General features: G+C 40.8%; 1 protein-coding gene across 11 annotated transcripts in view; it reads right to left on the bottom strand.

Annotated features, from left to right (window-relative positions):
- Positions 1 to 12294, bottom strand: part of BPTF (bromodomain PHD finger transcription factor) — a 90167-nt gene that overhangs the window by 38148 nt on the left and 39725 nt on the right. For all 11 annotated transcript variants that reach the window (XM_077832958.1, XM_077832954.1, XM_077832961.1 and 8 more), the window contains 5 exons: positions 7670 to 7840; positions 7362 to 7537; positions 2496 to 2851; positions 1814 to 1945; positions 1008 to 1137 (listed from right to left, as the gene is read on the bottom strand). In XM_077832958.1, the coding sequence (XP_077689084.1) occupies positions 1008 to 1137; positions 1814 to 1945; positions 2496 to 2851; positions 7362 to 7537; positions 7670 to 7840 (965 nt within the window). The remainder of the gene's footprint in view (positions 1 to 1007; positions 1138 to 1813; positions 1946 to 2495; positions 2852 to 7361; positions 7538 to 7669; positions 7841 to 12294) is intronic.

Raw genomic sequence — 12294 nt, 5'->3', positions numbered from 1 at the left:
AGGGACTCCAGTTTACAGCATCCTAATTTAACAGTGATGCAGCTGGGAGTTGGATGTTTTCAGCAAAAAGTCATTGACTAGAATTCGCTTTCCACCAAGACCCAATTTGCTAATCTTCAGGTCATGCTGTGAAGCCTATCTGTTCTCCAAGGTTTTGATCTGGAGGGAAGGGAGAAGTTGGTGGATGAAAGGATGTTGTCAGAAAGTTTGGGGTTTTTTTGAGGGGTGAAGGGGAAAAAATCTCCAGAAATTTTAGCTTTTGGACACAGTCTAACTACACTGGCGTGTTTACGAAGATTGTACATATGCCAACATCACTGGGTAGGAATTCTTTAATAAGTTGAAAGCAACAGATAAATAATTTTGTTCACTTTTGCATCATACTGGAGGACGTCTGTTGCAAAATGTATACCCAAAAATAAACTGACAATACAACTCAGTCCGATAGCAAAATTCTAACAAATCTTAGCTTAAAATAAGACTATCTTTATTTGTTAGCCCTTGAGCTCAGGATATTATTCTAGTTGTTTTCTACTTTAGAGAATATGAGCAACAAAAACCAAATCCCCTAAAAAATTCAGAAGCAAATGCAACCAAGTCAATTCCATGAATGAATCTCCACTGAAGAATATCATAGCCTTTAATGTGTAACTCTTGTGTTTCGACAGCAATGTTTCACATCTCGTTTCAGCACAATTTAGCTAAAGACTTCTTACTTTTTATATTCAATGATACTCCACTGTTCACCTATTATACTTCCATTAAAAACAGTTGCATATTTTGAATCATAAATAAAAATTTTTGACACAGGCAACCTCAAATGATCAAGTCCAGAAATAACATCAGAAATTTAACTCTGAGTATGTGCACATGGCTCTCACTGATGCAATGAAGTGAAGAATTTGGTCATTAACATCTTAAGTATAAAACAGAGTTGTATAAATGACAATTGCTACAAAAATAAAGCCTTTTATTTCTAAAAATAAATTGCTAGGCAGAAACGTTACCTGATGTTTGATAGGAAAGGTATATTTCACCCACGTAGCCTGTTGCATTGTTTCTTCCTCCTCTTGTTTCCTCTCTTTTTTTTTCACCTTTTCCTTTTCTTCTCTTTCAATAGCTGTCATTCTGTGTAATCTAATACAGGCAAATTTTGTAAGCAAATTTGAACACCCTAATAATGGCATATACTACCTCCTTGAATGTCTAAGATTTAGATGAGGGGAAAAAACTATCAATGAATAATATTAGGTTAAGGAATAACATTAATATACATTACTTGTGATAACGTTGCATCTGATGAAGTGAGCTGTAGCTCACAAAAGCTTATGCTCAAATAAATTGATTAGTCTCTAAGGTGCCACAAGTACTCCTTTTCTTTTTGCGAATACAGACTAACACGGCTGCTACTCTGAAACCTGTTGCTTTTATGAGCATTTACACAATTGCAAAAGCAGTTGATGGCAAGAGTATTCAACATCATGAATGTTACACCTACTCTTATCCCAAGATTAGAGAACAATGTCAGATCCCAACAAATTGGGGTTTTTGAAAGTTCTTCACTGTTGCTTTCTTAGACTTTCCCCATTGATGTCATTTGAGGCTGGGGCTTAGGTAAATCATTGGGCTTAAGTAAATCACTGTTTGAAGGAAAAGGAGCAATGAAACAGGATACGTTGTCAATAAAGAATTTCAGTATCATTTAGTAGAATGTTTGATGTCTGACTGAATTCTCATCAATACTCTTAATTATAGTTTTAGCTCAACCAATGATGCAGATCAGAGTAGAATACATTCATAAAGATTCTCTTACCTAGTGTGCCCCAAGGACTCCCGCCAAATTGGCAGCATGACAACTGGTTTAATTGCACACTCCAATATAGCCAAAGCTAGTGCAAATTCTCTAGGTTTGCTACACATTTGAACAGCCTTAATCCAGTTAGACCTACATTAGAAAGAATGTAAAATATATCAAGTTCATTTTATGAGCAATACGTCAACAGGATTTTAAAGTAGGCTAAACAAACTATTAAAATATCTTTGCTAAAACATTGCATTATTTCAGTTATGCATTACATATCACATTTATTCAAGCGTCTGTTCCAATGATATCTATTGTCTATGTGAGTGATATGACTTAGGACACCACAAAGCATGAGCACCTACCGGCAGCCCCTCCGATCAGCTCCTCCCTCACCCTCCAGCACTTCCTGCAAGCCGACGGCCCACTGATTAGCTCCTCCCGCTCCCTCCGTCCCAGAGCCTCCTGCCTGCCTGTTCAGCGGTGTGTAGGAAGCACTGGGGGAGTGCGGAAGGAGTGGGGATGGGCTATAATTGGGGGTGGGATCTTGGGAGAAGGGGTGGAGTGCAGGCAGGGCCTGGGGCAGAGCAGGCGTTGAACACCCTTAGGGAAAGGAGGAAGCTGGCACCTGTGCCACAAAGTAATGTTATTAAATAACATATGGGTAATCAAAAAACACTTGCTATTTCTTTACCTGTGGGAGGCCCAATTGGGGTGAAGGAATGATGCAGGGATGTTGCTCTCTAGCTGAATGATAGTTAGCCTCAGAGTAGATATGGTAAGAACCTTGGACCCATGTACAGACCCATTCCATTTGAACTCTCCAGCAGGAGTCAGGCAGAATTTATGCGCAAGGTGCCGTCTCTTGTCATGGTCTTCTCTGTGCTGGTGTTTGTTCAATGCAAATGAGTTGGTGGCATACTGGTTGTGATAGACACGATACTTCCCCTCTTGACCTAACTTGAAATAATTACTGATGTTTCCTTTCATCACGATTTCTTTCTTGGTATTCAACCGGGAGATTTCCCCTTGGGAGTTAACCACCAGAACCTTGTTAAAGAAACAAAAGGGTTTTTTTTGTTTGTTTTTTAAATGAACTTATTTTAAATCTTTAATAATATCTATTATATTCCTGTTTACAATACAGGCCTTCAATTTTCAAAGTCACATCCATTCATTCTGAATTATATATTGTATTAGTTTCTTCTTCTTTAATCTTTTTTACCTTCAAAACATTTTAACAGTACTAAAGTAGTAACAGTATTAAAGTTAGGGGCCAAGTTTTCTAATGTAGACACCCAAGTTGCACCCACAAAATAGGTGTGCAAAGAAGTCAGAATTTGTGTATGCGAATAAATAAAGGTAAATAAAGGCCACCTGTCTTACAGTGACTGGAGTTCTCCGAGAAGTGTGGTCCCTGTCTGTCTTCCACTGACGGATGTGCAGGTGCTTCATGTGTCTCAGATTGGAAAATTCTAGCTAGCACTGTCTATAGGTCCACGCCTGGGTCCTTATGCTCTCAGTCTGGAGCACGAGGAGCAGAAGGGGCAGCGTGGACAGACTGCCTCTCTATTTACCTTCCTAATGCAAGTAACCTTAGAATAAGACTCAGCAGCAGCGGGGAAGGAGGGTGAGTATTAGAATACTGATAGGGACCACAAATCTCAAAGAACTCCAGTTATTATAAGGTAAATAACTAACTAACTTTCTTTGAGTTGTCCATATGTATATTCTATTGAGGGCAATTCACAAGCAGTATTCATTGAAGAGAAGGGTGAGGACCCTAGCGGTACCACCAATTAGAGGATTGCTCTGCCAAACGATTCCTCAGCTGTAGAAGCTTAAACTACGGCGTAATGTCTCGTAAAAGTGTGAACAGAACCCTGCAGTGCTGCCCTGCAAATTTCCTTGAAGCATTGCAGCCTGGGTCAGTCAAGTGGTCCCTCACACAATGTAGGGTTGGGAAGGAATTTTCCTCCAGGGCAGATTGGAAGAGGCCCTGGAGGTTTTTCGTCTTCCTCTGTAGCATCGGGCACAGGTCACTTGCTGGAGGATTCTCTGCTCCTTGAAGTCTTTAAACCATGATTTGAGGACTTCAATAGCTCAGACATAGGTGAGAGGTTTTTCGCAGGAGTTGGGGGGGCGGGGGGGGGGGGGGGCGATTCTGTGGCCTGCCTTGTGCAGGAGATCAGACTAGATGATCATAATGGTCCCTTCTGACCTTAATATCTATGAATCAATTTGTAATAGAGCAGGATGCAGTCCAAACTTCATTTGGACAGTCTTTGGGACAAGATTGTTTCACCTCTCATATGTTCTTCAAGGGATACAAGTAATCTAGGTGATTTTGCTAAAAGGTTTAGTCCTCTAGAAGTAGAATGCCAAGGCTCAGACATACAGCGAGTTAGGCTCAGACATACAGGGAGTTAAGCTTCCTCTCCTCACTGGTGGCATATGGCTTTGGGAAGACGACAGGTAAGTGAACAGCCTGATTTAGATGAATTTCTATGACCACTTTGGGTGTGAATTTCAAGTGTAGTCTTCAGGAGACTGTCCCTCTGGAAGGCTGTGTACAGAGGATGTGCCATGAGGGTCCCCTAGCCTACATGGCTGGTGTGATGGCCACCAAAAAAGCAACCTTCATCAATAGATGGACTAAGGAATATATGTCTAAATGTTCAACGGGAGCCTCCATTAATGCTGACAGGACTATGCTGAGGTCCCAGGGTAATTTTCAGTACCAGGGAAAGGTTTTAACGATACCCTTTAGGAAACTGTCACAACATGGTGGAGATCAAGTTATTGCGATAGGCACTTACAGCTGCTAATTGCATCCAAAGGGATTTAACCAGTAGACATGAAGTCTAAGAAGAGAAGCTATTCCAAGAGGACACAGATATTGGAATCCCCTGAGGCTGACAATGTTGACAACACATCAAAAAAATCTTTTCCACTTTGTTGTGTGGCATTCTCACATGGTCTCCTCCTTTATTGTTAAGGAGGTAATGAACTGCTTCCAAGCATGTCTTTTCTAGGGTCATCATACAGCCAAATGCCAAGCTGTTAGGTGGAAGGATGCTGGATTGGGATGCCTGATTTTGCCTCAGTCCCTGGATCAATAAATCTGGAAAGAGTTGAATACAGCTGTATGAACATTTTGACATCTGCAGAATGTTGGGAAACCAGAACCATCTGGGACATCTGGAGCAATAAGAATCACCAATGCTCCCTTTTGCTTGATCCTTCTTGGAACCTGAGGTAAGAGTGGAACGGGTAGAAAGGTGTATATTAGTGTCCTGACTAATTAAAGGGATTAAAAATGCCTCTCCTTTGGAGCCTGGACCTTGAGTCCCCTTGCAACAGCAGACTGCATCTCAAGAGAACAAGAAATGCCCAAGGAAGTCCGAAGATGGGGATCCCATTGTTGAAATACGTTCTCTATTACCAAATTGTGTAGTTCTCTTTTGCTGTCCCTGGAGAAGTGCCTGCTGAGGCTGTCTAACTTGTGGTGTATTCCTGGGAGATGCAATGCTGAGAGGATGATCTGGTGGCAAGCACACCAGTTTGAGAGATTGATCATTTCTGTACAGAGAGTTGCGGACCTTGCTCTCCCTTGTTTGAAGTAGCACACTGCTCATGTTGTCTGACTCGGGATATCGCATGTATGGGTCCTGTGGGATCCCAAAAGGGCAGTGCGAGGGGTCAAATGGGAACTGAGGTGGTCCCCATGGAGTCCTGAGGTGCATAATCGCTCCTATAAGATCAGGATAGTGCCCAAGAGACTCTGGATCCTCTGTCTGGACTGACCCTATGTCTCAATGGTAGTGTTGACACTGACTCAGAGGAGGCAGTAGCTTCAGATTCCCAGAGTGGTGCCAACCTTGATATGCTCCAGCTGGTAGATGGTACTGGTGAGTGGCTCTCCCTCTCTTCCATCCCTTGGATCGATAATGTGGTGATCTCCCTTGTTAGGATCCATTCTTACAAGATGAGAGAGTCCAAGTTTGAGAGGATGGCAAAGTCCTATGGGGGCGGGGTATCTATCCCCAGACATATGGACATGGACTCTCTTTCTTCGGTGGCACCAGCAGTCTCGATCTTGTCACGGCCTTTGGTACTGACATCTCCCTCTCATAGTACGACAGTACCACCAATGTAGAAGGCATCCACTTTGGCTTCTCTCTGACCGGTAATGAGTATGATCCTGCTCCTGTGATTAATGCCAATTTTGGGGTGGTTTACTCTTTGGAGCAGTGAGACAATGATGTGCTCCTTGTGAGCTCCTGACACTCCCACCAGGGCACAGAGCCACACCTGACTTAGGGGATGTCGGAGAAGAGGTCCTTTGTTCGGATGCATACCTGGAGGCAGATTTCTCTTGCTTCTTATCAGAATGTCTCCTACTCTTCTCATGTCCATTTGGAGGAGTCCTCAGCTCTACTCCTATAAGTCCCACAGCCGCAGAGGTCATTGTGCTCCGACAGGCACTTCTTGATGCCTCTGCCTGATGTACATAGGGGTCTGTTGGGCGAAGGCTGAACTGGCACCTCATAGCATGATTTATTAGGAATCTCCAGAGCCTATGTTCAGAGGTTTGATGCATTCAGCTTGGAATAGATTGGCTAAAAGTGCACTTGGAGGGGACGTGAGCTTCCCTGAGGCAGTAGAAACATTTGAGATGGCCACCGCTGACTGGGAAGGCACAACGGCAGGAAACGCAGTTCTTAAATGCATGGTTGTTGGGCATACTGGTCATCCCGTATGGGTGGGGACTCAAGATAGGGGAAGACTTCCCGAGGTCCTGACTGCTCAAAACTATACCTAAAGTATAAAATCTATCTAAAAACTGTATCTAAAAGTTATTTAGAAATATTTACAGTTTGACGCAGAAGCAATTAGCAAACCCTGCAGACACAGAAGAGGTTCCATCTCAGACCACAGGAAGTAGAAAGGAACTGCAGAAATTGTCCGTCTTTGCTGCCCCTTATGCCCTCAGTTCAGAGCATGAGGAGGAGAAGGGAATAGGCATGGACCAACACACATTGCGAGCAAGAATCCTCAATCTCAGAGGCATGGAGCGTATGCACACCCCTCAGTGGAATACACAAAGGCACATGACAGTCAAATATGACAAGAAAGTACCAGGATGTTACAACTAGCAAGAGAATTTCTTCATATCTGATCACCGAAAATAGGGGTAAAAATATATTTAACTATTTTATGTGTACACCATACCCACTGCTTCACTCTCCTGGAAAAGGAAACCAAAAGAACCTGCTTCACACTAAAGAAAAGTGACTCTACTCCACTTTGTTATTGTCACACCACTCTACAGAGAGCAAATCAGAGAGCAGCTACACAGAGGGAAAGGGGGTGGAATAAAGGACAAAAAAACCTAAGAATTACCTCTGATATGGCAATTCTACCAACTTGTGAATTTCTCATGTACCTCCTAGTATGTCACTGACCCCATTTTCTTAAGACTGTAGCAGGAAGGTGGTTTCTTCTTATGTTACCAATATAATTTTATATTTTAGAAATTCTTAAAGTGAGTACAAACCTCTCTGCCTTCTTTAAATAATTTATTTGCTTCGTGTGCTGCAGCAGCAACCTGCTGGCTTTTCATCTGGCTCAGCTTGCTATCTGGATTTCGTAATCGGGTAAGCATTCGTGTCGAGCCTGATGTGCCTTTCCCTGTGCATGGAGAATCACTTCTTTCACCATTGGATTTCTCCCCTGCCACAAAAACATAATTTAAACAAACATGAAAAAAGAACGAAAGTAATACATTGCAAATGTGTTTATATATGGGAATTATGAAATTTAAGAATCAAGTTTAGAAACAAGCTTAGTGACACTTATTTTTACCTGTTTCCTCTGAGGTCTGGGATCCTCCTTCTGCATTTTCAGCATCATCAGATGTCTTAATGGAGTCATTCTGCATAGAATTTAGCTCACTGCTGTTGCTGTTTTCGGCAGACTGGAGGGGTGCAGCGGATGCACTAGGACTGATGCTGGGGGTCATCTGACCAGTTTCTTCTACAAAAGAAGGACTTTAGATATTTAGTACTGTATCAATTAAGCTTACTTTTTTTTCTTAAAGTTAAAAACTCAAAGAGTCAGATGAGCTACTGAAACATCAATAACTCATTTGTAACATGGAAGAATTGGTGGTTTTAAATTACCTCAAAAAGTCTACCTAAAATCTTTAACAATGTATGAAGCATACACAGGCATATGCACCTACTGGAAACAAAGATCTCCCTCTCCCCAATCAGCTTTCAAATCAATCACAACTGTTTTCAAAATGTGTAGGGTCAAATAAGCAAGAAAGTAAAAACAATAAGTGATTGTTTTAACCCAAAGCATTAAATAGACAAATTCTACATAAATAAATATCTTCATAAATATTGCCAATATAAACATTTGTCTATTTATAGACAACTACATGCTTTTCATGTAGTTGAAACCCACAAATGAAAAATTAATCACTATTTCTTTTGTTCTTTATATTTAACCTCTCCTAGATTTCAAACCGGATTTTCTGCCTAACCTGCCATTCAAGATATTCTTCACATCCTGATATTCTGAAACTGCTGGTTAACATTACCAAAATATATGTTCATCAAAATACAAATTAAGAAAGAGTGAATCAGCAAAGACCAAACATATACTAAGTTAAAAACGATCTATGCTGTCAAACTCTCAGAGAAAGACAAAATTAGTTTTCTTACCTGCAGTTTTGGTTTCTCCTCATGTAGATACAGTGCTCTGGACAGATACTCCCTAAACTTGTCTAGTATTCTATACAGGTTTGGTTTAGCATGAGATTTTCTTATCTGTCTTCAAGTCAGGACAAGAGGGAATGTTAAATCATGCTAAAAATTGATGCAGTGTTGACAACATAATAGCAGGATTTCTTTAGCTTTACTCATTAAAAAAAAATTTAAAAAAATTAAGTTTTGCTTCTTTGGAAATGTTTACTGAGGAAAGGTGTGATTAATTCAGCAAGCACGAGTGCAGGTGATGATGCTTCCAGGACCTACTCCTCCCCTCAAAGAAACTCTGACTTTTGCTAGACTGCAGAGAAATACCCATGAGTTATGACTTCTATCCAGAGCACTGGATCCATCAAAGAAGAATACTTACATTTTAAAAAAATATCTGCTATACTTTTACAACTTTTTTTCCCAAAATTACAAAACCTAAATGTTTTATAAAAACAAGCCTTGTAAAACAGACTATATAGAAGTCAAACATTTTAATTTTTATATACATTTTTACTGAGTATATTTTTTAATAAAACAAAGTAGACTCCCTAGTTTTGTGTCTGCAACCTAAGCATTACAGTACTGTGCTAGAGAATAAAAAACAAGAAATGAAAGTGACTAGCTTGTTTTGTTATCTAAACTAGGGGGAATGCAAAAATGGAACATTAATGGTAAGAAGTTTTTTTAGAATTCTTACAGTTTATATTATTAAAAGTGTTATTAGTAACAGATAAAGAACATTTTTTTAAACTGACAGTGGCCCATAAAGTATTTTTTTAATCTGTATTTTATTTACCATCTCGGAATTAGATGTAAATGGATCACACTGCCTGTCGTTGTATTTAAAATGCAGTTCCTCCCTCATTTCTTAGAGCTAAGCAACAGCTTCACCAAGACAATGAATATACATAGGAACATCTACTCTGACTGGATGAATTGCCGTTTTTAAACTAGAAATTCTTAAAAAATCCCAAACCTGTCCACATATACTGGAAACAAGTCTCTACACAGACTAGTTCACATATATGGTATAAATAACTGTAGTGTTCAAGTGCCCACATGAAAAATGAAGACCCTCCATCTATTATCTGTAACATCTGTAAAGGACATTTTCTACAACAAAATTAAACAGTTTTGACAGTAACAAAAGAAGGGAAATTCAGAATTAACATCTATAACATCTTTAATGTAACCTGATTTGATCATGTTTTCCTGTTACTCCAATGGCTTTCTGAATATCCAGGATGGTGAGAGTTAAATCTTTATCCATGTCATGTTATAATTAGCAAAATCAGAGTAGATCCCTGCAGAACACGCCTGTGATGGTTCTGATATTCTAAAAATGACGTGCCTGCCTACTGCTTTGGCTTTTTGTTCTATGAGATACAGAAGATGGACAAAATCTTTAGGAACTCAGAAGAGGGTGGACGTCCATGAAGTATTCTAGTGAAGTAATTGGCCACCTAGCAGGTACTTCGTGTTCCATCCCCTCACTACTGGTAGAAGAAATGGACTGCCCCTCCAAAGGGATGGGGAAGAGTCTTGCTTCCCTGACATAAAAACATTTTAGTTGGTTTGATTTACTTGGTCTGCCAGTTTGAGCCCATCCCTTAAAGTCCTCGACTTCCGGAACCTCATCTGGTAGCAAGACTTAAGAGAATCTGAGCAACCATAGTGAAAGAAGGACGAAAGAAGACTACTCGGGCTCCACAGGCAGTCCTGAACCTGGAAGCTCTGAAGGGCTTGATTCAAGGCCTCCCACTTTTAAAGCAGCAATAATGAGTTTCAGTGTCTGTCGCTCTTGGCATCTTGCCCTTAACCAGCAGCTCTTCCCACCATGAGGTTACTCATAAGTAGAAAGGAGACCAAGGTTTGTGTGTCTAGGAAGACCTCTGGCAGTAAGTCTGAAACCAAGCAGGTTGGTCCAGATCTCCATGTACTTGTGATCTGTCAAAGAGTCTAGATTCAGAAGTTGGAACCAAACAGTTGATGTTTTGGAACAAAAGGCTATGGATGAACCTGCCAATATGGTCTGTGATCAGGTCATGGATTTCTCCTGAGGTCAGAATCTTACAGAAAAAACGCACCTCCTCCATCTAGAACTCGGACTCTCCGAATTAGTGACTAGGATGCCAACATGCAGGACAGACCCCTGGGTCTCATACTATCTCTTAAGCAGGCACAGAAAAGAAAAGGTGCAATTAGGTTTAGGGCCTGGTGAGCATTGGGCTTATTTCAGGGCTCCCTATCTCCTTGATAACCTTGTACAAGGGAAACACAAGGAGGGGTTTTTCCTGAACTTGAACAACCTCTTCCCGAGGGCCCTCTGTTCCTGGAGTCCTCCCTGGACAAAATCCAGACTTTGGACATCACCTCCCCAAGGGTGCTGAAGGTCAGGTGCTCAGATACTTTGGTGGTGAAGTGGTATACAGCCCTATATAGAATAGAGAACAGAAAGGTCCTGCCACCCTTTTGAGACTGGTGGTGGGTCATGTCTCCCTCTCTGGGAAATACTCACCATCAAAAAAGCAGAGGAATAAATCTGCTGAGAATCCAAGGGTTCTCAGAGCACCCCTAACCTCACTGCACCTTGTTTTGGGTGAGACACAGATCCAGAACATGATCAGTATTGTTTGGTCCCAAACCTGCCCATTTGCTGGTTGGGGAGGACAGAATCATCTAAGGCCTGGAGTTTGGAGGAGAACAGGAAGGTAGACCACCCCCTCCCAACCTACATTCACATGATGAACTGAGATCCAGAGGGCATATAGCTGGAAAGAAAGTAGGTAGATTCTCTCTTCCATATCTACATCTCAGCTTCTGCTCCACCTATGTGGGAATGGATGCCTGCCTGTTGTATGTCATAGGTCTCCCCACGCTCTTGAATAAAGGTCCCTATGACTGTGCAGTAGCAGCAGACTTATTACTGCGAGGTAGCAAAGAATTCAGGGTAGGCTGCAGGTAGAAAAGCTTGGCTGGATGCAACCAGCTAGAGCTACTTGCAAAAACATAACAAGGAACAGCAGCCCCGAGCCCAGCCCAATAAGCATCTTCATAAATGCATTTTTCAACAAAAAATATAAACTCAAATTTTGAATCATCAAGCATATGTGCTTTCCCCATGCACCTTCAGTAATATCCTGTAAGAAAAGGATTATTTCCTCATTAACTCTAAAAGGAAATATGTACTCAACAGGTGATTTGTGAACAGTAATGGAAAAAAAATTATGCTTGATCTATAAATCCTAAACAAAAATATGTTTTTTTTTCCCCCAAGCACAAGCACATTTTCCCTATTGGAGATGTACATAAAACTGCTAATCCAATTATGAAGCTATTTACTAATGGAGAGAAATAAAACTAACTGGTGGTGGAAAATAATGAGGGTCATTTCATACAAAAGAATTAAATACAGTAATGTTTTAAAAGTTAAATAACCACCCAGAAACATTACAAACTACGTCTGTACGGAGGCATTTTACTTGTTCTTGGAACACAGCACACCATATTTTTCAATGAGTTATCAAGAACCAACTTTCAAATCTAACATAGCAAGTGTGCTTTTTTCAACTGCAGTACCTTAGTTAAAAGAAAAGGAGTACCTGTGGCACCTTACAGACTAACAAATTTATTTGGGCATAAGCTTTCGTGAGCTACAGCTCACTTCATCGGATGCATGTACCTTAGTTGTAATATTGATTCAAGTGAAAATACAACTTTCAT

This window comes from Eretmochelys imbricata, chromosome 14 (genome assembly GCF_965152235.1).
Source record: "Eretmochelys imbricata isolate rEreImb1 chromosome 14, rEreImb1.hap1, whole genome shotgun sequence".
Taxonomy (NCBI): Eukaryota; Metazoa; Chordata; order Testudines; family Cheloniidae; genus Eretmochelys; species Eretmochelys imbricata.
Note: the sequence above shows the minus strand (reverse complement) of the source record. Positions and strands in the feature narration are given on the sequence as shown.